General features: G+C 46.4%; 1 protein-coding gene across 3 annotated transcripts in view; it reads left to right on the top strand.

The window, feature by feature from the left end:
- The window catches only part of Rfx4 (regulatory factor X4), a 147,443-nt gene that overhangs the window by 23,289 nt on the left and 97,775 nt on the right, over positions 1-26,379 (top strand). For all 3 annotated transcript variants that reach the window (XM_005083789.4, XM_040755194.1, XM_040755193.1), the window contains exons 2-3: positions 3,769-3,855; positions 21,777-21,837. In XM_005083789.4, the coding sequence (XP_005083846.1) occupies positions 3,769-3,855; positions 21,777-21,837 (148 nt within the window). The remainder of the gene's footprint in view (positions 1-3,768; positions 3,856-21,776; positions 21,838-26,379) is intronic.

Raw genomic sequence — 26,379 nt, 5'->3', positions numbered from 1 at the left:
TATGGATGTGGCGCCAGAGGTTCCCCACCTTAAGTTTTGAGGTACTATCTCTCATCAAATCTGGAGTTCACTGATTGGGTCCCAGGGCTCTTCCTTTCTTTGGTCGCCAGCGCTGGGATGACAGGCATGCCGTCAGGCCGTCACATCCAGCTTCTTTGGGTGTGGGCGTTAGGAGTCTGAACTTAGGGCTTTCTCAGCAAAGCACCTCAGCCACAGAACTGTCTCCCCAGCCCTAAAACATGCCCCTTCACAGCACAGTTCATAGGGTTGTCATGACGGTTCATACTTGAACAGTGTGGAGCACAGTACAGCACAGACATTCAGGGCAGGCTGGTCGTTGTTACTGGATCACCTATGCTACTCAGGTAGATGAACAGAGGCCTCATTGAAATTTACTATGTCTGTCATTCTGGCTGAGAGTGACAAGCCTCGGATGGCCCCATCAACCCAGTCTGGACTGCAAGCCTCTTGGAAGCAGGGGCTCTCCAAGTGTTCACTCCACAGTCTGTACCCATTGAGTTGACTCTGTTTGCTGGCTGTTCACAAGGACACTGCTTGAGTAGAAGAAGTTTCAAACCCTGAATAGCAACAAAACAGGAGGTATCTCTTCCATGAAATACCTAAAACAAGTGGGAGCCTTGGACCAGAAAATAAAGACGTGATGATTGTTTTCCAATCTCTGCCCAGCATCAGAGAGGCTGGACTTATTTTGAGTGTTCCCTGGAACAGAGAGGATGGAGAACAGCCTGGCAACAGTCTCACTGTGTCTTGGGGTCAGAGGGAGCCATGCGTGTGCAACGGTAGGCAGAAAACTTGATGTCTCTCACATTCCTCTTTTCATGGCCTTTTACTGTCCCCTGTCCTCGGACTTTCATCCATCCCTGGTGCTGGGACTGAGCCATAGCAGAACAGGAGAGGACAGTTCTTGCCTGACTTGTGATGTGGTGGCCAGGGGCTGTGCCATTCGGGTCCACTGGTATGGAGGACAAGTTCCTCTCTAATGTTGCTAAGCTTTCCAGGACACCTCTTATTGCATGGGGTTCTTAACATTGGACCAGGCCCTTCCAGTATTAACTGACTTGGGTATAATCCAGTAAGCAACAACAAGACTCTCCCTTGGCTCCTAGTCTCTCATGAACAGAAGAAGGAAGGACATGTGTGTGCCTCCGTGAACATGATAGTAGCCATGTAGTATGTGTCCTTATCAGGGAAGGACCCAGAACAATAACACTGTGCTCTCTCTCTCTCTCTCTCTCTCTGTGTGTGTGTGTGTGAGAGAGAGTGTGTGTAGGTGTGAGTGTGTGTGAATATTCATGTGTGTACATATGAATATTGTGTGTGTGTGTGTGTGTGTGTGTGTGTTGTACATTCCTACAGAGAGCAGAGGATATCTTTAAGTGCCACTCCTCAGGCACTGACTACCTAGTTTTTGAGACAGGGTGTCACTGTCTTTTCTTGAAGGTCACAGAGTAAATGAGGCTGTCTTGTCAGCAAGTCCCCGAGATCTGGCATCTCTGCCTCCCCCGTGCCAGGATTATAAGCGTGTGCCACCTCTCTGAGCTCGGGTCCTAGTGCTTGACTTACTGAGTCTTATCCCAGCTCTAGACACTGCCTGTGGTAGTGCAGTTTGATGGGGAGGCGCCATCATGGTCAGCCATGGACCCTTCAGGGAACTGTGTCAGGGTTAGAAGTGAGGCAAACATGCAGGAGAAGGCTGGGAAGGGCTCTGGAGACCCATTTGCTTTGGGATGTAATGTTTAACAAGCACCCACCTTGCGCATCCCAGCTTTGAAATGTTACCAGCTTCCGGCTTCTCCGCCGTGCCTTTGAGCCGTGTGTTCCATGATCTCAGCTTCTGCTCTCCTCAGGATTGCTCGGAAACACCAGATTTCCATATCCTCTCAACAAGCTGCCCTTTGTGCCTCTCCTTGGATATCTTCCCCCGACTTGCTTGCAGTTTTGGAAGCAGCTTTTAAAAGAACAGTCAGTCTGGTCATCACCATAAACAGAACAAACCCCAGCCCCTCTCCCTGAAGCTTGCTCTCACGTGGGTTCATGTCGTGGAGCGAGCTCACCTGCCCAGCTTCTTCACACAGCCTGGGGACCTAAGGCTCTCACTACAGAGTTGACATCAGTGAGCCTTCCTCTGAGTCCTAGCTGCTTTCTAGGAAAAGTAGAGACTAAAATCCTTGCTTTGAGTGCAGTTTTGAGAATTGGATAACAGAAAGGACTTGATAAGATAGGTCATGCCAGCTCCCACATTATGGAGGCCAGGGATGGTGGGGTGTGCCTGCAATCCTAGCAAGAGGTGCTGAGGCAGGAGCATCGCCAGCATGAGTTACATAGTGACTCCAAGAATAAAGCGGGCTGTATTTTGACACCATCTCGACGGAAAGGAAAAGAAGACGAAGAAAGCAGAAAGAGTATTTAAAACCAAATGGCCATGAGTGCAGCCAGTCCTGGCCTAGAGTCAATATGCATCCCCCAGAATTGCCACATTCTGTAAAATCAACTATAAAGAACACGAGGTTCACTGGGAAAATGATGTCTAAGATGCAAGGCTCAGAAACAGTCACTGATACAATATATAGCATAACTATAATAAAAACAGTAGCACAGCTTGACACAGCTTGACCACTAAGCACGTGCAAATGCAAAGGCCTGGAGATGGCTTCTGGATGGCAAACTGACTTCCGGGAGTTATTGTAAGCGCTAGCAGGTGGGTGGCACAGGCAGAGGGGGCTTGCTTTGCCAATCGGGGTAACTGGTGGATGTCTGAGGTAACTGGTGGATGTCTGAGGTAACTGGTGGATGTCTGAGGTAACTGGTGGATGTCTGAGGTAACTGGTGGATGTCTGAGGTAACTGGTGGATGTCTGAGGTAACTGGTGGATGTTTGAGGTAACTGGTGGATGTCTGAGGTAACTGGTGGATGTCTGAGGTAACTGGTGGATGTCTGAGGTGAGAGCTTTTGTGTATTCTTCTGGATTCTGTTCAGCTGTTGCAGTTTTCTTCCTGCATCTAACTGTTGTTATGGAAGAAAGAGCCCAAGGAAACAATGTGGCACCATGCTTAACTCTTCCTTTGCATCAGACCACAGTTGTGTTCAAACGAGGCAGTTGATTGGGTGTAGCTGATGTTCTTGAATGATTGGATAAGCAGGGGCTTTCTAGAGAATGGAATAAGCTATGCCATATTATGAAAACTAGACCCTTAATTAACTTTTGGAATTAGATAGAAAGCCATAGTCCTTTAGATTTTAAAAGTGCTATGATCTCTCTTCTCACTATACTTGGAAGAGTCCCCTTTGGGGATCACCTGACAAAGGAGGTGTCTGCCAGGTTCCCTGACTGCCTCCACTTCAGCCAGACTCCCTGGGTTCTGTTTGTATTTGAAGAGAAGACTTTTCAACTCGCAGATAAGTTTGCAAAGTATGAGCAGGTGATCAAACTACGGTTTACAAACCACTTCTCAGGAATGTGTGCTCTTTGTAAAGAAAGATGGTCTTTGGTTGGTAGTACTGGGTTTCAAATGTTCCAGAATTAGTAGATTTTGACCAAGAAATCTTCAAGTGAGTCTTCAAATGGCTGTGTTGCCTCCAAGCTACTGGGCGAATTCAGCAGCAGTAGTATAACAGAGCTACGTGGACAGTCCACTTCTGTTCCAGCCTGACCTGTAGGAAAGCTCATGGTCATGTTTGTTATGCTCCTGCCTCCTGTAAACAGCAGCTCTGTGATTGATTGATTGATCCTTATTTTTTCTTCTGTAGAGAGCTGGATTGAAAGATGTCTCAGTGAAAGCGAGAACAAACGCTATCCCAGCCACACATCTCTGGGGAATGTGTCTAATGATGAAAGTAAGTGCTTGACTCTCATTCTTCTGTAACATACTGGATGAGGCCAGGGGCCTGGTGGGACTGGTAGCACTTCTGGTTTGCTAGGCTAGGGCTAACCTTCTGGAGCAAGGGCGCTCCACCAGGAATGTTCTGTAGAGAGAGTGGAATCCAGTCAGAACAAAGCCTTGTCTGCTCTTTACAATCTGCTTCCACAGTGAACCTCCCAAGCTGGTTCCACACAGTCCCATCAGAGTGACGCTGGGATTGTGCCAATGAGAGCCTGAAGGGGTCTGTACCCAGTGCTGATGCAGCTGGGCTGCAGGTTTATGGCTCTAAAACAAATGCGTGCCCTTGCTATTGGAAAGTCGAAATGTCTTCTGGACCTTAACTAGGAACTGGAGTTAATTGCAAGATGTACCTTGTGCTGTGACAGGCCTCCTGAGTGTCTTAGAGTTAAGGACTTGTATGGTCACCATCAGCGCTAAAAGGGGGTGCAGTCCAGTATATCACACTTACCAATCACAAGTAGCTTTCTCCTTTGGGTGTGGTGCTGTCCAAGCTCAGTTTTTCTCTAAGCCTAAGCTGGGACCGCCCATGACCAGCCCCCAGGACACTCCTTAAACGTGCGCTCTTTATTATGCTGAGGTAGTTTCCTCTGATTCCTAATCCTCTGGGTGGTTTTTTTATTGTAAAGTTTTTAATTTCATCAAGTGTTTTCTTCTGTGTCAGCTAATACGAACATATGCTTTTTCTTCTGTTATGTTAATGTGGTATATTAATTACATTGATCTTTGCACTCAAATGATTGATCTAGCTTTGATCAGTGCTCTGTATTCTGTTTGCCAGTGTTTTGTTGAGTGTGTTTGCATCAATACTCACAAGAGATGCTGGTCTGTAGGTTTCTTTTTCTTATAGTGAGTCTGTCTGGATTTGGTGCCCTGGTGGGATGGCTTTGAGTTTGGAACTGTGCCTGCCTCTTCCGTTTTTATGGGTTTTAGGAAGATTGGTGCGGTGAACATTCCTGTGTCTTTGGCGGACTCAGGCACTCATCTCTGCGGGTTTGTCACGGGGCGAATGTATATTTAGCCTCAGTAGATTTGTGGCAGAGGCTTCTGGTGGCTCTCTTCCCTGCCAGCCTGTGTTGTACCCATTGGTTTTCATCCTAATTGTTCACACAAGAACATGTTGTGATCACTGTGGTTTCAATTAGCGTTTCTTAGATACCTAGTTTGTATTACCATATGCTTACTCTCCCACAGGCTGCTCATGTCTTCTGCCTGAGTGTTTTAATTTTAAATCGTGTTGTCTTTCTCCACCCTATCTAGGGGGATTTGCCCGGTAAAAGTAGTGTTAATACCTTTTCCATTTGTGGCTTGCCTTTCCATTCTGTGTGTGTGCACATGTCTGTGCATGTACATATACAAAATTTCATAGGTGCACATGTATGCGTGGAGGCCAGAAGTCAACCTCTGGTGATTTGAAGCAGCTGTCCACCCTGTTTTTTGAGACAGGGTCTCTCATTGGCTTAGAACTCGCATGAGAAGGCTAGGCTGATTGGGCGGCAGGCCCAGAGACCCTCCTCTCTTCACCTCTCCATCACTGGGATTACAAGTGCTTTCCCTTTCCTGGCTTTTCTCATGGATTCTGGAACTCAAGTTTGTCTTCATGCTTGCAAGGCAAGAATTTCATTGGCTGAATCTTCTCCCCACTCTCCTTTCCATTCTCTTAATGTCAATTTTGGATGACTTGAACTTCTTAGTTGTTGGTTTTCTTTAGCATTTATTTATTTTGCGTATAAGTAGTTGGGGGTAGGTCATGCACGCTGTGGCACATGGTGGAGGCCTGAGAACAATTTTCAAGAGTTATCTTTCTCCAGGTGGGTCCCAGGGATGGAACAAGTGCCTTATTCCGTGAGCCATCAATAAAATGGAGATTTTCCCATCTAGTCCGGGTCCCACTGGATCTGGTTTTTTTCTCCATCCTTCAGGTCCCACAGCTGTTTAATGAAATAATCATTCAGCGACTTAATATATATTTATAATTGTTTAGCCAATGGCTTAGGCTTCTTACTGGCTAGCTCTCTGTCAATTATTAACTCATAACTGTTAATATGTGTATCTCCACATGGGCTTATCTCTTACCGGAGAATGCCCAAGCGTCCTTCCTTCCATGGCATCTGTCCTTCGTCTTTCTTTTCTTCTGTCTCTGTGTTTGGAATTCCTGCCTAGCTAAATCCTGCATGTCCATTGCCAAAAAAGCTTTACTCACCAACTATGAAAGCTATGAAAGCACAGCGGCCATCAGCGCAGCCCCAGAAATTCCCAGTTGTAATGAAGCCCAAACTACCAATGGTTTTCTCTTACAGTTAGCACTTTCTGAGTTGAGGAAATTTGTTTGCCTCAACATCCTGAAGATTTGTTGTTACATGGAATTGTATTGTTTTACCTTTACATCAACTGTCCATCTGGAATTTCTGCATGTAAGTGGAAGGAGAAGTCAAAGTTCTTTATTAATTAGAAATTTTCAACAGACAGAGGTCCATTTCTGGAGAAGACTGTCCTCTGCCCACTGACAGGGTTCCTCCATTAGGAACTGAAGTAAATGTGTGCCTGAATCGGGTCTGCAGAGTTCTATTCTACACTGTCTGTCTGTCTGTCTTGTGCTGTCACCACAGTCACTGTTACTGCCCCTGTATAGGTTGTGGCATCTGCTAACAAAGACCTCATGACATTTTCCTTTGATTTTTGTTTCTTTGAGGACAGGTCTCGCAGCTCAGGCAAGGCCAGTCTGGAACCCAGTGTGTGGCCCAGGCTGGTCTCACTTCCGGGCCTCCTGGGTCCAGGCTGTCTCACTTCCGGGCCTCCTGTGGCTGCCTCTGCAGTATTCAGTTTGCCCACAGGCATGGCCTGCCCTCCCCTTTTTCTTCTTTACCATTATTTTGGATAATCTACATTCTTACAAGTCCAAATAGACTTTAGTATCAGCTGGTGATTTTTTACATCTAGGAAAAAACCCTACTAAGATAAAAAGAATAGGATTTTATTAAATCTATTAAAATGGTGAAGATCATCTTTCCAGACGACAGACTGCTTGCAACAACTGTCTCTAAATCCAGATAAAGGAAATCATGCCTTTTCCGACCTCCTCAGGGCACCAGCTCCTGTGTGCTGCATAGATGTATATGCAGGCATACACAGATACATATAAAATAAAGATAAATAAATACATTTCTTAAAAGTTTGGGAAACCAGCCAGGCATGATGGCACACACCTTTAAGCCCAGCACTCGGGAAGCAGAGGCAGGCGGATCTCTGTGAGTTTGAGGTCAGCCTGGAGGAGCAAGGGCATCCTTGTCTTGCCCCTGGCGTAACTCTTGGGAGTTTTCAGTGAGTCTCTACGAAAGGAATTCTCTGTGGCTAGATTTGTGTATCTTCTCTCGGATGGGGAAGACCTCTTCTTTCCCAAGGATGCCAAGATGTTTTACTCAATGAATGTTGGATTTCATCAAAAATCTTTCCTATCTCCACTGCAGTGATCACGTTTCCTTTCTTCCATTAACATTGTGAATTAATTGGTTATTACATTTTTGCATTCCTTGAATAAACCACATTTGGCCAGGAGTTCCACCTTTTTGAGGCAACATTTATGTGTTTCATTGACTATGTTTTGTTAGAGATTGACCTTTATGTTGGTGACACTTACTGCTCTGTGATTTTTAGTACTTGTGTTGTCCTTATCAGGAGTCTCTGTGAGACTTGTGGAGGCCTCATCAGGGAGTGGGAAGCTTCCATTTCCCATTTGTTTTGGAAAGCTCGTAAGAGACCGGCTTCCTTCTTAATATTTGGGAGAATTCAACATAGATGAAGTCTTCTGGGTTTTCCTTTGAGGAGGGTGTTCAGCTTCAGATTAAATTATCTTTTTTTTAATGAGTAGTATTTGTTTCCAAAGAAGATAGTTCGAGAATTTAGATTAAAAAACACTGCATTGTGGTACATGAGAGGGAAGACCAGTACAAACTTAGCTGAGTGGATCAGTGCTGGCCCCAAACACAGGGACTTCACAAACATCAAGTGCGATTCAAAGTTCCCAGGAAGCAGCAGTGCCGACACCCAAAAGGAGAGACCCCTCCACTGAAGGCCATGCCAGTGCCACGGTGGCAAAAGGACATTGCCATGGGAAGAGACCACCTGCAGACAGAGATGTGGGGAGAAACAGGATGGTTTGAAGTCGCGTTCTTATTCCAGAACCGCTCCATCTCTTCCTTGGCTGTGGTTCCCAAAGGAGTAGCATTTCTGAGACAGCTGAGAATTAAGGTGGGCTCGGAGGCAATGAAGGCCAACATGTCTCAGCAAGAGCACAGACATCTCGGCTTCCAGCCTGCAGATTAAATATCTTATATGGGTATAAATTATTCATCTTTCTTATTATTACTTTCAACAAATGTTTTTAAAAAACTGCATTATTTGCCCCATGCTTAGACACTGCTGTCTCTCCCCATCCTTAGACACTGCTGTCTCTCCCCATCCTTAGACACTGCTGTCTCTGCCCATCCTTAGACACTGCCGTCTCTCCCCATCCTTAGACACTGCTGTCTCTCCCCATCCTTAGACACTGCTGTCTCTCCCCATCCTTAGACACTGCCGTCTCTCCCCATCCTTAGACACTGCCGTCTCTGTCCATCCTTAGACACTGCCGTCTCTATCCATCCTTAGACACTGCCATCTCTCCCCATCCTTAGACACTACTGTCTCTGCTAAGGCTGTTCTCTTGGTTCTGAAACAAGTGTGTTTAAGTCTCCAGTTGATTGATCATTTCTAGTTTTCTTGATTGCTATATCCTCTTATCAATGTCATCATCATCATCATCAAACATTTCTACCTTATCACCACTATTTTGCCTTGATATTTTGGCACAGCTACACCAGCTTCCTTCTGGGTTGTTATGGTATATTTTTATCTTCGTTTTTTTCTGATTTTGATGAATTCAGTATGAAGGTTTTTGGTGCTGGTATGGAACCCAGGGTGGCACACATGCTGGGCACACTCTTTGCTAATGAGCTCCTCCTCTGGCTCCATGATAAAGGTTGTTTTCTTCTGTGTGGTGCTGGGAGTCAGTCCAAGAGCTGCGTGTGAACTGGGCAAGCCCTCTACCACCTAGCTGTCCTGAGGCTACTTTTTCCCTACACCCTTAGAAACTGTCATTGATAATCTTCACCTTATTGAAGATTTTCTCTTCATTTTGTTGGTGGTATTATCAACATACTCAGTGTTGTATTTCTTTTCCATTTGAACCATGTGTCTTATTCCTTTGTTTTTAGTGTTTTGGGGGGTGCAGAAGTTTATGGACTGCTTGTTTATATGTTTTCCTCAGCTCATTTTCAAGTGGACATTCTCTTAGAGAGGAAACCTTGGTCTGGGGAGACGGCTCCATGGTCCAAGTGCTCTGCTGTACAAGCCTAAGAGTTGACCTGAGTTTGACCCCAGCACTTATGTCAAGAGTGGTGTGGCGACAGGAGTCTATAATCCCTGTGCCCTGTGTTGTCGGGCAGAGACAGGACTGCCCCAGGGCTCCCTGGGCAAGAGATCCTGTCTCAGAAGATACATGGAGAGTGGTTGAGGAGGTCAACCACTGTCAACCTCAGGCCATGACACACATGTGCACGCAACCACATAACCCTGTATACACACACACACACACACACACACACACACACACACACACAGAGGGAGGGAGGGAGAGACAGAGACAGAGACAGAGACAGAGAGAGGGAGAGAGAGAGAGGCAGAGAGAGACAGAGAGACAGAGAGAGACAGAGAGACAGAGAGAGAGAGACAGAGAGAGAGGAGAGAGAGAGAGACAGAGAGAGACAGAGAGAGAGAGAGAGAGACAGAGAGAGACAGAGAGAGAGAGAGAGAGAGAGAGAGAGAGAGAGAGAGAGAGAGAGAGAGAGAGAGAGAGAGAGAGAGAGAGAGAGAGGAAATTTTGGGGATTGCAAGTGTCTGGCGGCTTCTTTTCACTTCACGTTCAGCACAAGAGAACTGTGAATTGAGTCCAGTGACCTCATTCCGATTCTCACTTGAGTGTGTTTGCTCTAAATATGTCTGACACCCCCCAAGACCTGATATTGTTGTTTTAAGTGGTTAGTACTTGTTTTGTTGATTTTCATATTTACTCTCCAAGAGTTCTCTATTTCTGTCAGGACTTGGGATCATTCTTCACGTTTTCATGAAGAGCTCCTTTTCCTGCCTCTTGCAGTTTAGTGCAGGGTGGTATGTGCTGTGTCTGTGTTGGGTGTCTTTATCAGCCTGTATAGGTGAAGGCTATTTTTGCTGGATATAAAATTTTAGGTTGGTGAGCAATTTGGACTTTTTATTTTCTTTTCAACACATTTATATTGACATTTCAATTATCTTCTGTTTTTGTTTGTTTGTTTGTTTTGTTTTGTTTTTTGAGACAGGGTTTCTCTGTAGCTTTGGAGCCTGTCCTGGAACTCACTCTGTAGACCAGGCTGGCCTCCAACTCACAGAGATCTGCCTGTCTCTGCCTCCTGAGCGCTGAGCTTCAATTATTTTCTAAGTACATAAAAAAAAATCTCTTGAGTGTAAGTCTACAGAGTAATCGTCATTTCCTTGAATGCAGTGTGCTGTACTCTTGCTGCTGTTAAATTTATTTCTGGCCTTCTGTTTTCAGCGGCATAACGATAGTCCCACACATGGGACTTGAGTGTATTTCTTCTTTGTGAGGAGCAGTGTTTCTCCATTTATTGCTTGCCAGCAGATTTGAAGACTTCTTAGTCCTTGTCTTTCAGATCTACTGTCTGCCCCTGCTCCTCCCCTGCTAATCTGGAGCTCTGGGCACTTTAGCCTAGTCCTTCCAACAGCACATCTTATGCTTCCCGTTGGCTCTGGTTTGTCTGTCTTCCTTCCAGCACTTTCCGGCCTGTCACTTTGCAGTTACCATGGTGGCCATTTTAAAAACATGGGTTCTGGCGATTGATCTCAGATCCTTGTACCTGTAATCATGTGCTTCACCTGCTGAGCTGCCTCCCAGGCCCTCAACTGTCATGCTTTAAATTGTGTCTAGTCTGCTGCAGAGACGGTAAAGGGGTGGGAGGAGGGAAGCCATGAGCTTGTTTGTGACCTGCATTGCTTTATGCAGTGAGACTGAACAAGCAGCTTGCCTTCTTCCAGCCCAGTCTTCGGCAGGTGTTTTCTTACTGAGGTTTGACCTCTCAGATCACTATAGCTTGTGTCAAGCTGACATAACACTAGCTAACACAAGGCTGAAGCTCACATTTCCTGGCCTGTTTGCCATGCTTCTTTTTTTGGGGGGAGGGCAGGGTTTCTCTGTGTAGCCCTGGCTGTTGGAACTCATCTGTAGACTGTGCTGGCTTTGAACTCACAGAGATCCTCCTGCCTCTACCTCCAGAGTGCTGGGATTAAAAACATGTGCCACCACATTTTCTTAATTAGTGATTGATGTGGAAGAGCCCAACCCATTGTGGGTAGGAGCACCCCTGGACTGGTGGTCCTGGATTCTGTGAGGAAGAGGCCTGAGCAAACCACAAGGAGCAAGCCAGGAGGCAGCACCCTCCATGGCCTCTGTGTGAGCTCCTGCTCCAGGTCCCTCCATGGCCTCTGCGTGAGCTCCTGCTCCAGGCTCCTCCTTGCTTTATTTCCTGCCCTGACTGCCTTCAAGATGAACTGTGGTATGGGAGCTTAAGCAGAATGAACACTTTCTTCCCCAACTTCCTTTTGGTTGTGGTGCTTCATCATAGCAATTGTAACCCTAACTAAGATGCCCCGGTCATGGGATGACTGGAATTTCAAAGAAGGAATAGCAAATTTGACGGCTAAGGGCCACTGAAGCACTGGCTTCAGGTAAGGCCCATGGAGATGGTGGTTTTGGGCTAGGATGGAATATCTGGGCATGTGGCTTAGAGCCCAGAGGTTTCCCCTTGGGGTGCAGGTTTGAAAAGAGGAAGTGCAGTCTGTGTTAGTCATGGGGGGAACTGGAGGGACTTGGGTGATAAGATGACTCCAAGGAGCAGGAGATCAATGGGATTCTTCCAAACTCGTTTCTCAGTCTCTGGGAACTAGAGCATGTACAGCTTAACACAGATGTTCCCAAGTCCTCTAAGCCTCAGACTGCTATTTCCCTGGTACCTAAACTTCAAAAGAACTCTAGCCTCCAGCCTGTATCTCATTAGGAGTCACAGTCTTCCCTTTGGGCCCTAGTACTATCAGCTCTGCTGCACATACTCGATGCTCCTTGTGCCTATGGGGAAGGAGTCTTTCCCCTTGAATGGTCCACACTGGGCCTTGCTCCCCCCCCTCCTAGTTTCTGATGCTGCCTCTCTTGTCCGCCCTCTCACCTTGCCCCAAGGTTGGAGTCTTCTTTACCTATCAACCCTCCTAACTCACTATGGTGGCAGGTGACAGAGTATATTCATAGCACGAGCAAGGGAAAGACTTGAACTGTGCAGTATGACAGCATAGGAAGCCCAGGGTGTTGGTGGGTCACAAGGTGCTGTGACTCACCGCTGTTCTATTGAAATAGCACCCTTTCAAGGTTACGTAAGCGAAAACCTCCTCTCTTTCTCCACTCAGCTCACTCAGTGTGTCTTGGTTTATTATCCAATTTGGGATCATGTAACTTCATAAAAGGGATTCCAGAGAATAGAAAATGTTGTTAAATCTTCTTTGAAATTCCTAACAGGAAAAAAAGATGAGAAGACTGCTGAGCTTTACCCGCTGGGGAGAAGACTGGGTGAGGGGAGGTAGGCTTGTCTCCCAGACCTGCTTTGTAAATCACTCATGCTGTGGGAGAAAGATCCCTGAAAGTGGCAGAGAGAGTCCAGGTAGTTGCCAGGCTAGAGAATGCCTTAGAATCAGAAACAAGGGATGTCTCTTACAGGGACATCTCCATAATCTGCTTTTATAGCCATTACCACCAACACCACCAGCAAGATCACCACCACCACCATCACCAACATCATCACCACCAACATCATCAACATCATCACCACCAAAATCATCACCAATATCATCACCACCACCATCACCAAAATCATCACCAACATCATCACCACCACCATCATCACCACCACCAACATCATCACCAACATCACCACCACCACCATCATCACCAATATCACCACCAACATAATCACCAACATTATCACCACCACCACCATCACCACCACCATCACCAATGTTATCACCACCAATATCATCACCACCATCACCACCATCACCATCACCACCATCACCACCACCATCATCACCAACATCACCACCATCAGCACACCCATCACCATCATGATTATCATTGTTTGTGGTAATAGGGATAGAACCCAGGGCATGCATGCTAGGCAAGTGCTCTACTGTCAGGTCACATCCCCAGCCTCTGACTGCTTTTGCAGACTGGAATTGCCTTCCTGTGGTGTCAGCAGCAGCTTTAGTGCAGGACCACAAGGCTGCTAGCTTGCCGATGAGGTGCCAGTATATAGTGACTTAAGATGCCCTACACATGTCTTCCTTCCAGGCCTCATTTCTGTTCTCACATCAAGGGTTTCCCAGTTTGACTTTGGGATCCCTTCTGTCTGTCTGCCTTCTCCAGCCCACCCCTCTGAGTGTGGGAAGGAGAGTGTTCCCTCCTCTGTGCTCTGATCTCCGGCCAGGGCCCTCTACTCTTCTCAGTTACCCATGGCCATGCTTGATCAAGAAAAGCCGGGATCCCGGAGCCCGGAGCCCGGAGCCCAGAGCTCGGTGCCTGGAGCCTGGTGCCTGGGACCGAAGGTGAAGGAAGAACTTGCTGAAGCACGGAGAAGGGAGTGAGGCGAACAGCCTGGGGAGCTGGACCCAGGTCAGGTCTCAGGTTAGAGAACCCTGAACTACTTAGCTGTTTGAGGAGATTCTTCCTTTAGATGATGCCTCCTCGTGGTCATGTCATTTCTTCAGTTTTAATTAGAGTGCTTTAAATAGCTAACGCACTCGCACAGTTTAAAGCCAAAGCGCTCTAAGGGGCCCTTATGTGGAAGTCCTGCCCCTCCTCATTTCTTCTGCCTCCTGCCTTAGCTCCTCAGTAGTGCTCACTTTACTCATTCTCCTTTGTTTTTGTTCTGTAAATTATACTTACCTATTTATTTAGTGGAGATCGGAGGACAGCTTTCAGGGTCAGGTCTCTGCTTTCACCACGTGGATCCTGGAGTTAGAATTCATTGTCAGGCTTGGCTGCTGCAAGTGCCTTTATCTACTGAACCATCTCACCACCCCACTTTTATTCATTTTAAAAATACATTTTCCAGTATTTCTTAAGGCAAATGAGAAATGTGAACAAATGCTCTCCACCACTGCCTTTCCTCTCACACAATCGCCAGTACATTCATGCACACATTCATGCACTCATTCATGCACACATTCATGCACACATTCATGCACACATTCATGCACACATTCATGCACACATTCATGCACTCATTCATGCACACATCCATGCACACATTCATGCACACATTCATGCACACGTCCATGCACACATTTCATGCACTCATTCATGCACACATCCATGCACACATTCATGCACACATCCATGCACTCATTCATGCACACATTCATGCACTCATTCATGCACACATTCATGCACACATTCATGCACACATTCATGCACTCATTCATGCACACATTCATGCACACATTCATGCACTCATTCATGCACACGTTCATGCACACGTTCATGCACACGTCCATGCACACATTCATGCACACATCCATGCACACATTCATGCACACATTCATGCACTCATTCATGCACACATTCATGCACACATTCATGCACACATTCATGCACTCATTCATGCACACATTCATGCACACATTCATGCACACATTCATGCACTCATTCATGCACACATTCATGCACTCATTCATGCACTCATTCATGCACACATTCATGCACACATTCATGCACACATTCTGTACACACAATCTGTGCACACATTCTGTGCACTCAATCTGTGCACACATTCATGCACACATTCACGCACACATTCTGTGCACTCATTCTGTGCACACATTCATGCACTCATTCATGCACACATTCATGCACACATTCATGCACACATTCATGCACTCATTCATGCACACATTCATGCACACATTCATGCACTCATTCTGTGCACACATTCATGCACACATTCATGCACACATTCATGCACTCATTCTGTGCACACATTCAGCGTACATTCTGTGCACACATTCATGCACACATTCATGCACACATTCATGCACTCATTCATGCACTCATTCATGCACACATTCATGCACACATTCATGCACACATTCATGCACTCATTCTGTGCACACATTCAGCGCACACATTCATGCACACATTCTATGCACACATTCTGTGCACACGTGCTGAACTGAAATTTGATGTGTTCATTTCTGGATCAGCCTAGGAGTGCTCTGTGTTGGCAAGACAGAAGTCACCAGGCACAATGGCACTCACCTATAAGGCTGTTGCTTGGGAGGTAGATACAACATGATCAGGCATTCAAGGCCATCCTTGTCTATATAATGAGGCTAGCCTAAGCTAAATGAACCCTGCCACAAAAGTGGGGAGGAAAGAAAGAAGGAAGGAAGGGGCAGGAATGGAGGGAAATAAGATGGAGGACATTCTCCTCCTTCTGTTTTTTCTTTTTTATTTTCTTTTTAGCAGCTGCATAGTACTCCAGGGTGAGGATGCACCATCATTTAGCTAATCACACAGACACTGTGTCACTTCCAAGCTTGCCATCACAGGTAACTGTAATAAACGGCCCTGAATTTGCATCGTTCCTGTGAGTCTGGGTGTGGCCCAGATGCGAGGCTGCTACTGAAAGGACATCTGAGGCTTCCACAGAGTATCACATGACCCTCCACACAAGATGAACTAGTCTGCACCCCGTCAGAGCCAGCAGGCCAGCTTCTCATAGCCTCATGGCAGCTCTGTGGTTTTCGTGTGGATTTCTACCCACCTGATAAGTGCCTCACACAATCCTAGTGTTCTCTTTCCATTGATGATGGCAGACCATTTGTTCAGTATAGTTGGTTGCTTTTACTCTTTTACCCTTTGGGGGTCCTGCCCCCAGCTCCCAAATAAATCACATGGGAGGTTATTCTTACTTATAAATGCCGGCCTTAACTTGGCTTGTTTATAGCCAGCGTTTCTTAAATTATTCCTTCTACTTTTCACTTCTGGGCTTTTATCTTTATCCCATGTACCTTCCTTTATTTCTTACTCCATGGCTTGCTGTGTAGCTAGTTCTCCTTCTCTCGCTCCTCTATCCCCCCCCCAAATTTCTCCTCCTATTTATTTTCTCTGCCTGCCAACCCCGCCTATCCCTCTCCTGCCTTTCTATTGGCTGGTCAGCTCTTTATTAGACCAATCAGGTATTTTAGACAGGCAAAGTAACACAGCTTCACAGAGTTAAACAAATGCAACATAAAAGAATGCAACACACCTTTGCAACCTTAAACGTTCCACAGCATAAAACAATGTAACACATCTTAAAGGTTCCACAGAATAAAGCAATGTAACACACCTTAAAATAATATTCCACAACAGCTCAGCTTTGGAGCTTTTGTGTTTCCTCACATGAGAAACAATGATCCCCACTTTATAATAAAAGTACTGAATATCAGAGTATTGAAAGAGAAGTCATTTATTTTACAACCTTGCAAAGTGAGGCTTAGCCTACAGAAAAGGCAAAACATGTTTGGTGTGCCAATTTGGCACAATAATGGTATTTATAGGTGTAAGTGCATTTCCTCCCCCTTGGGTTACATTGGCTGAGGACTTCAGGGAGGCAGACTCTTTCCCTTCACCTAAACTCCCCATCCTCCCGGACCTTCGGATCTCCTCCCTTTTCTGATTTGGGGGATTTGTCCTTTAGCAAATTGTCTGTAGGAAAGGTAAAAAGTGTCCAGGTGCCAGTTAGTAGCTGGGGAAGACAGGGGTCTAGTGCCTGCCGTTATCTGACGGATGTGTTTTAAGCCCCCTCAGACTGAAAATGGACTATAATGACTAATTTCTGACTCCCACCAACCATGCATGCTTTGCCCCTTTCCTTCTGGACTCTGGGTCTTCTCCTCCTGGATTTATGGAGCCTGCTTCTGTGGTGGCAGATGCACCCTATGAGTCTCACAACTGCAGTTTTCCCAAGTGAAGCCATTGTCTTTGAAAATTACGGCACATGTTCTACTCCATCACATAGAAAGGTTGGGATTTTTTTGTAGTGAAACTGTGTCAATTGTTCTTATACAGCTTTTGGGGTTCACATCTGAGTTAGACGGACCCCTCTTTAGACAGAGGCTCTGGAGGAATTCACCCAGAGGAAGGGAGGAAACAAGTATGTCACTCCTCAGAGCAATGCTGCCAACACCACTGTTTTGTCTGGAACCCAACTCTGTTCCCACAGGGAGAAGGACTTGATGCCAAAGGTTGTTGCCACTGTCAAGAGCCTGGGTGTTACACACCCTGTTCATCAGTGGAGGTTCTTATGAAGGTGGTGAGTTAGGGGAAATGAACCATTTGCCAACTGCCTGTCCCTAACAGGCAAGGCTGGCCAGGTGTGGGCAGGCCAACACAATAAAAGGAAATGGAATTAGAACTTGGAAGTGAAACTCAAGACTTGCATAAACTTGAACTCTTTTGAGTTGAAGAGGTAATTAATTAATTTAGAGACTTTCTCCCACTACATTAAACTTTTTGAATCAGCTTCAAGGCAGGAAATATTCTAGAACAGGTACCTGGATATGGCAAATTTAATCAGCACAGGGGATGAGCCACTAGGGAGAAACAATGGGTGGGAGCTATGTTATTTAACCCTGCAGACCATCACTGCAGGCCAGAAAGAAAGCTGGGCTCATGCATGTTTGAGTTTGGAGGCTTTGACAATAGTAAGGTCCAATCATTGTCTTCACCAATAGCCACGTGACCTTAGACAAATAGCTATACGTCTCTGAGCCTCCTTTTCTTCCTCTGGAGAGGAGTAAATGCTAATAATTTGCTCTGGTGTTGATGCACGTTGAACACCATAGATGCTGTATTTGGTGTTATGTGTGTGTGAACTTGTTCGCTCTCTAAGGCAGCTGTGAGAGCTACACAGCTTCATGAAGAGCGTAGCACATTCTGGGCGTGCGACTCGTCTCCCATGTGTGGCCTTCATGTGCTGTTGTTACTCTGTGTGCTTTCTGAAGCCAGAGGGAAGGGCGCGGCCTTCAGTCTGCTATTTCTCAAATCATGTCTTCATTGCACGGGTACTGTTGAGCCTTTGCAGTGTGTTGGTGTGGGATGTTGCCAGATCCATGCCCTCCTGAGCTTGCAGCCCAGCAAGGTAGCTGTCTATTGAAGGCTGTGTCATCCCTGAATTTCAGTTGGATACTTCATGACCAAAGCCATAGTATGTAGAGGAGGTCTAGGGAGGGGATTAGGACATGAGCATGGGAGTCCCCGAGACTGAGTGCCATTGTAAGAGAGGCCCCAGAAAGCTTCTTGTCCATTCTGCCATGGGAGAGACAGTGCAGCATCCTCCAAACCGCTGCTATGAGTCGGGAGGAGATCCCTCACCAGATATGGAATCTTTCTGCGCCTTGATCCGTCTTGGACTTCTCAACGTCCAGGAGTGTGCAAAGGACATTTTGTTGTTTATAAGCCATCTAGTCTACAGTATTTTGTTACAGAAGCCAGAATTGGCTACGACACTCATGGAGTAGTAATCATACTGTGATGGCATGCACACTGTACTGTGGTAGCATGAACACTGTATGTGATAGCATGCACACTGTATGTGATAGCATGCACACTGTACTGTGATAGCATGCACACTGTACTCTGATAACATGCACACTGTACTGTGATAGCATGCACACTGTACTCTGGTAGCATGCACACTGTACTCTGGTCACATGCACACTGTAGCTGTGATAGCATGCACACTGTATGTGATAGCATGCACACTGTATGTGATAGCATGCACACTGTACTCTGATAGCATGTACACTGTACTCTGGTCACATGCACACTGTAGTGTGATAGCATGCACACTGTATGTGATAGCATGCACACTGTACTCTGATAGCATGTACACTGTACTCTGATAGTATGCACACTGTATGTGGTAGCATGCACACTGTATGTGATAGCATGCACACTGTACTCTGGTAGCTTGCACACCATAGCAGGGTGGGTCAGGGCCCTGTGTGCTTGGTGCTCTCTGGTCTCTACAGATGAAGTTGGCTCACATGATACAACGTTCAGAGCCAGGTTGAGCCTAGAGGTGTAGAGTAAAGGCTCCAGGAATCCCCCTGCCCTGATGGTGTACCTTGTGAGATGGGTCTTACCTGACCTCGGCCCTTCAGCTTAGTCAACTGCAGCGGTGCTGGGCAGCGCCAGTTTTCCTAAACTTTCCAGAGGTGCTGGGCAGCGCCAGCTCCTAGGTCCCCATCATCAACAGCTGCTCCATCTCCTTAAACATGCTTTGCTGCATGCTTTGGGTCGGTGACCCCTTTAGATGCCAGCCATAGAGTCCTGGACCCGACCTCCACTATGCCTGCCTGCAACTCGAACTTTTTTAGCTGATATTTTTAATTGAAAATAGATTTTTATACAGTATATTCTGATCATGGTTTCCCCTTTCCAACTCTTCCCAGATCCACCCCACTCTCCACCCACCCAAATCCACACCCTTTCTTTCTCTCTCTTATTAGAATACACACAGGCATCTAAAAATAAGATAAAATAGAAACAAACCAGGATAGACAAACAGGAAGAAAGAAGAGCCAAAGGAAAAAAAAAACAAGAAACACATTCAGACACTGAGACACACATTTGTATATAAACAAAACCCATAAAAACAATAGGAAAATAATATATAAGCAAAATATCTACAAGGCAAAACCAAAACCAAACAAAACAAAAATCTCTAAAAATACCACTGAGTTCATTTTGTGTTGGCCATCTACTGCTGGACGTGGTGCTCAACCTTAAGCATGGTGTGTATACCCAGTGAGACTCTGCTGCAGATAACAAGCTTTCCTTTTTCAGCTGGTAAGTTGAGCTCAAGAGAGCAGATGGTGTGTCTGCTCTTCTCGGCTTTTACACCGGGTACAGAGCTGAGCTGTAGATGACACTCGGTACATATTTGGTGAGTTGGGAAGACGAATTAGGACTGATAGTTACAAACAGTGAGGGTCAGGCCTGGGGGTGCCACCCTTGATGGAAGGAGGCCAGGCATTCAGAGTTGGGCAAAGGCGCACAGCTGGTCCAGAGGCAGGAGGAGCTCGGAGGCAGAAGATGCCTGTTTAGAGATGAGATCAAAGGCCCATCCTGGCTTTGGGTGGAACAGTTCTCGCCTGGACATCGACAGCAGCCACCATCACAAGTACTAGTCCACATTTGCCAACCGTTTGGACCATGAGAGTTGTCTACCCCCGAAAAACTTTGTATACATAACAACCTCTCAGCTGTTTGGTGGACTCACATGTCACAGCCTGTGGGATGGGATGTATGGAGGTTAGCACCAATGCCTTCTCAAATAATGTTAGTGTCACTTTGGTATTCTTTAAAAAACATAGCTAGCTTTTTAAGTATTTTTGTTTTATATGTACATAAGCATGTTTGTCTGTGCACCATTCATTTGGCTGGTGTCTGCAGTTTCAGGTGTCCTGAAATTGGAGTTGTAAGTCACCATGTGGGTGCCGGGGAGTAAACTTCGGTTCTCTGCAAGATGCATTGACACCGTGTGGTTGGAGCTATGGAATGTCAGTTTTACTGTGTACAGGCCAGTACTGGGAATTATCACTATTTGTAATTTGACTTCCTCTCTGAAACCCACATAGTACCTTACTGTTTCCTTTTTATCTCTTTCTGCGCCGTGGAAGTGGACTAATGTTTTACATGCTTATTGATTGCGTTCTTATAGCAGCCTCAGCTCCAATTCATATTCTCTATTTTCCTGTTGGACTAAAAAACCTTTCTTATTATCCACTCCTTTACAAAAGAGGCCACATGCCTCTAGCCTGCCATACTGCCTCTTCTGGCTCTCCTGAACTCCTACACAGCCTTCACAACCCTAAGCTGTCTGCTCCATTGCGGTCACAGAGACCATAAGATGACGAACGTCTAAGTCTATTGTAGTCACTCCAACAAAATGCCTCAAACTGGTTCTGGAGGCAACAAGGCCAAGGCATTTGTTGAAGACGTGGGAGCCACTTCCTGGGTCATAGGTGGAGCCTTCTTGGCATGTGCTAAGGGCAAAAGGGACAAGATGGCCCTCTGGGGTCTTTTCCGGAAGGCTCTGATCCTATCCTCGAGGAAGTTGAAGACCCACCTCCAAACACCAGCTCCTGGGGGTGGGTTAGTTTCCTGAGTGAATACTGTAGGGACACAACATCCAGTCCACAGCAGTGAGTGAGGACATATGCTTAAGTCCTCGAGTCATGGAGACAGATGTCCAAAATGTCTAAGTGGTTAGGTGTGTGTTACCAGTCAGTGACAAGGGTGGGGCGTGGGCAGCTTGTCGTTCTAGCCTACTGCGTCACATAAAGCACAGGGACTTAAGGGTTTTCCATGTCAGGTGGGTGGCGCATGCCTTTAATTCCAGGGTTGGGAGGCAAGTAGGTCTCTTTGAGTTTGAGGGTGGCCTGGTCTACATGGTAAGTTCCAGATTCCATATGTAGCGACGGCTACACAGCGAGATCTTGTCTGAAAAAAAATAAAGTTAAGTTTTCCTTGTGTTGTCTGAAGTGAGGCTAGCATGTTGCAAATGCCAAGATGTCATTGTTCCCAGGTATCGGCATGCGAGGGACACTAGGCCTTTGAAATTTGGGGTTACCCAGAAACCTTTGACTTTCTTCTGTCGCCAACTGAAGTCAGATCCCCTTTCTTTGCTTTAACAGATGAGGAAAAAGAAAATAATAGAGCCTCCAAGCCCCACTCCACTCCTGCCACTCTGCAATGGTAAGTGTCTGCTGTCAGCAAATGTGAGTCACCCTGGTCTTTCTCTCAGCCTATCACTTGGCTATTTTGAATTTGTCATGCTTACTTGACGTTTGGTAACTCACCTGAAATCTTTTTAATTTGCTGATAAATACAAAGCCTTCACCTTAGGAATAGCCCGGTGATTTGAGTTTTCATATGTCTTTTCTTTTGGGGTAAATTTTTTCCCATTATCAAAGCATTGGTAAGGATTAGGTTTTATGTGAATGTTGTTAACTGAGTTTTTGTTTTCGTTTTTTGATTTTGGTTTTGGTTATTACAGTGAATGGAGTTTTAGTAAATGGAAATGAAAGTCTGTCCATCTTTAACCTAGGAGCCCTGAGTGAATTAATAGTTGGCGGAAACATAATTATTTTAACACTACAACATTACCAAAAGTAATCCTCTAGAATGATTTTCAATTTAATATTTGAGATTCCTGGACTTGATGGAATGTACAGCGAGACCCTCTTCTCAAAGCTTTGCTTGAACATTCGGTTGTGGCCTTGGACCCTGGAGCTCTCTGACCTGAGACAGCTCCTTCGGAGGACGTTGGCAGTTGAAGGCTATGTTTTCCTTAGCAGCCTAGCTCAGAGAACCCAAAGGAACCCAGGAGCAAAGAGGAGGGAAAGATCTGGAGCGGGGAAGGTTCACACATGGATTCCCTGCCAGCTTCTATGTGGGCATCACTTTCATGTCCTGTGTCATTCTGCGACGATGGCCTAGCATTGCTGCACCCATTTTACACAGGAGAAACTAAAACTGAGATGGTCACATCACTGCTTAGCCACAGCTTTCTAAGTGGGAGGAGGCAGGAATCTGGCTGAGGCTAATTAATTACCAACCTGGTGCTTGGGAAGGACTGGGAAAAGACCGTCAGAGGGGAAAGGACGCTGATGGCTGTGAGGACGGTCATGTTTCAGTCTCTGGGCTGATGTATGCAGGAAGGGAAGAAGGGTGACAGAGGGCATTCAGGTAGATCTCAGACAGCTGTCCCGAGATCACAGTCAGCTTGCCATCCCGAGATCACAGTCACCTTGACATCCCGAGATCACAGTCAGCTTGTCACCCAGGGGTCTCCACAGTCACCTTGTTATCCAGGGGTCTCTGCTGTCACCTTGTTATCCAGGGGTCTCTGCTGTCACCTTGTCATCCAGGGGTCTCTGCTGTCACCTTGCTAGCAGAACTTCAATGAGAAGGAACACATGGAGAAATAAGGGGATGAGCAAAAGGCTGAGAAAGGAGTCTTGGAAGCCACCTTTGACATTTGGTGACAGAGCAAGCTGATGGCTCTAATGGGAGCTAACATCCTTCAGAACACCCCCCTCCTTTGTCTTCCACCTGTGCCTGCGAACATTAGCCTAAAGACTATGGGGAATTGGCTCAGTTGGTTGAGTGTTTGCCTGGCATACAGGAGGCCTGGCTTCGATCCCCTACACGTAATAAACCCCATGTGGCAGCTCACGCTGTAATACCAGCACATGGGAGGGAGGCTTAGAAACCCAATTCTCCCCTATGCGCAGTGAGTGTGAGGTCAGCCTGGCTACATGAGATGCTCCCCATCCCTGCCAAAGGGAGGGGTTCTGAACCCACCTCCACTAGCAAACCTGCCTCTGTAGCAGTCTCCAAATATTACGCCAATTGTGTCCACGTAAGTGCCATGGTACCACCACAGGACTGAAGTATCCACACAGAAGACACTGGGTGTAGGGATTTCTAGAAATACAAGACATCAACATTGTCTCTCAGTGACCTGAACCAATTCATTTCAGAAAAAATTATCAAAAGGATACTAGAATAAACCCACCCTGTGGCATCTGTTTTCTGTGATTCTGGGTACCTGCCTGGCAACAGTGAGGCTGTGACAACTAACCCTGACATCACCCTGGCGTCAGGTCTCAGCTGTGCTACTTGGCTGTACAACCTCGGGCCAGGTACTCAGCCTCCCTCTGCCTCAGTTTATACATCAGTGCAAAGGGATGACAATTGTATCATCCCCAGGATGAAAACTGTCATGGAGGAGTGTCACTCAGGCAGGTCCTCTGCACACTCCTTCTGTATGGATCTCCAGAGGGCCACCCAGAGCAGGACAGGCCTCCTGGCTGTAACCTATCTGCGGTAACTGGTTCTCCTCAGGTTTGCTCTGTGAAGTACAAGGCCAAGTGAGCCGTTCTATTACAGGCTCCATCCTCCAGTTGGCACGCATGGGGCAATGCAGATTTGAGAGTGTATGTACTTAAGAGTATCGAATCAGTCTCCAGTTTCCTTTATGTTAATATAGCTATAGTCATTAATAAATTCAATCAATTCTCAATGAGTGCCTGCTGTGGACCAGGACTATTCTGGGATAAGAAAGATGGAGGAGAAGCAGGCAGAACTGTACAATTTTTTTGAGACAGGGCCTGTAGCCCAGGCTAGCCTTCAGCTCTCTTGGGCCTCTAGCTCCTGGGTGCTGGGATTACAGTGTGGGCCGTGTAGTACACCTGGCTTATCCAGGGCCTTGGGAAAGCTGGGCAAGCATTTAAATTACATTCACAGTGATGATTTTTAAGGGACCAGAAACAAAGCTAGGCACGTATTAGCCTGTGGTCTGTGTTGTGGGAGACTTAGAGGCACTAAGAACAGGGACAGGGTTGGCAGCACTAGTCCCATAAGCAGTAAGGGAAAACTCGGAGGTGACACTCCAGTGGACAGATGTGTGACAGCAAACTCTGTCTGACACCACACCCTGCAGATGTGACACTCCTGACACCACACCCTGTGGAGGTGACATCCAGTGAACACATGTGTCACAGCAAACTCTGTCTGACACCACACCCTGTGGAGGTGACATCCAGTGAACAGATGTGTGACAGCAAACTCTGTCTGACACCACACTCTGCAGAGGTGACACTCCTGACACCACACCCTGCAGAGGTGACACTCCTGACACCACACCCTGTGGAGGTGACATCCAGTGAACACATGTGTGACAGCAAACTCTGTCTGACACCACACCCTGTGGAAGCCAGGGCCAGAGGAACATGCAGACAGGGTTGCTACAGTGGCCTGAGGCTGTGGCCCAGCTCTTTCCACAGGGTCCACAAGGTGCAGTACTGGAGCAGGTTTCTGGAGAAGCTGGGCCGGGAGGAGACTGACTCTAGCTCCATGGTCTCTCAGGATAAGCACTGTCAAGTCACACACAGCCTTATGTCCCCCATCACCACCCATGTCCGTCGTCAGACCTAAGCCAGTGGCAGGGAACATTGCTCTGGGAAAGGCAGTATTCTTCATATTCTGTCAAGGATAACTTCCTCTAGGCCCGGGTGCTTTTACCCACTGAGCCGCCTCTCCAGCCTAAGGTTAATTTTTTATTAGCTAATCCGATGTGACATCACTAATGCAGTGTGACATCACTAATCTAGGAGTGATGTCAGGATGTTAAGAAATAAAGTTTAATTTTCTAACAAGGAACTGTGATACTTGTAACATTAGCAGAAGAAGCAGGAGACACCTATGGCTGTATTTATTTCCTGCTTTTCTTTCTTGTTTGCTTGCTTTTTGGGGGGGGGTTGGCTTTTGAGACAGGTTTCTCTGTGGCTTTGGAGCCTGTCCTGGAACTAGTTCTTGTAGATCAGGCTGGTTTCCAACTCACAGAGATCTGCCTGCCTCTGCCTTCCAAGTGCTGGGATTAAAGGCGAGTGCCACCACCGCCCGGCTTTTCCTGGCTTTTCTAAAAAGCTAATAAATATAAAGCTAGACAGTAAAAGTTAGACAAAGGAGAGTGAGGGAAGAATGCAGGCATCCCTGTATTTGCAGACAGCACTGATAAACCCAATCAGATTAATCTCTGAGCTCCCAGGCAGCCAGAGCAAAAAGGGAGACACACTATAAATCATATTGTTGTTTTCTGTAAATGCATCCAATTCCTTCTGACAGACAAAGCTTTTAGACAGAAACTATATTGGAAAAATAATTAATTACTCGTGAAGGATTCTATGGAGGAGGTGGTTTTAGTGTGATGTTCTTACTCAAGTTTAGAGGGATGTCCTACACATTCTCCCCATACACACAGCTTCTCTCTAACCAGCATTTTGTTTTGTTTTTGTGTCTTGAGACAGGGTATCATGTAGTCCCTCGAACTTAATATGTCAGAGGCTAGGCTTAACTCCTGATCCTCCTGCCTTTGCCTGCTCCATGGAGGGATAAATAGCACGCGGCCCTCATCTGTATCACAGCGTTCTCTGCAGGCTGAACTGCTTGTGGTACCCTGGACAAACCCAGCCTGCTCCCTTCATGGGATATTGTTGTGTGTGGGCTTCTGGGGATGAATCCTGAGCTCCCATGGCAGGACAGAAATGACCCCCATATACCTCCTATGGCATGTGCATGTGAACCCCGCCCTGAACACACACATTTAGAGATGAGGTCGATTTGCTTCATTCTAAGTGGTACACAGTGCTGCAGGGAGAACAGCTGCAGAATTTAGTTAGCCTTTCCCTCTTAGTAGGTATTTAGGTCTGCCCAAATCTCCCCTCTGGATTG

This window comes from Mesocricetus auratus, unplaced genomic scaffold, assembly GCF_017639785.1.
Source record: "Mesocricetus auratus isolate SY011 unplaced genomic scaffold, BCM_Maur_2.0 Super-Scaffold_100011, whole genome shotgun sequence".
NCBI lineage: Eukaryota > Metazoa > Chordata > Mammalia > Rodentia > Cricetidae > Mesocricetus > Mesocricetus auratus.
This window is presented reverse-complemented; position numbering and strand designations above follow the sequence as displayed.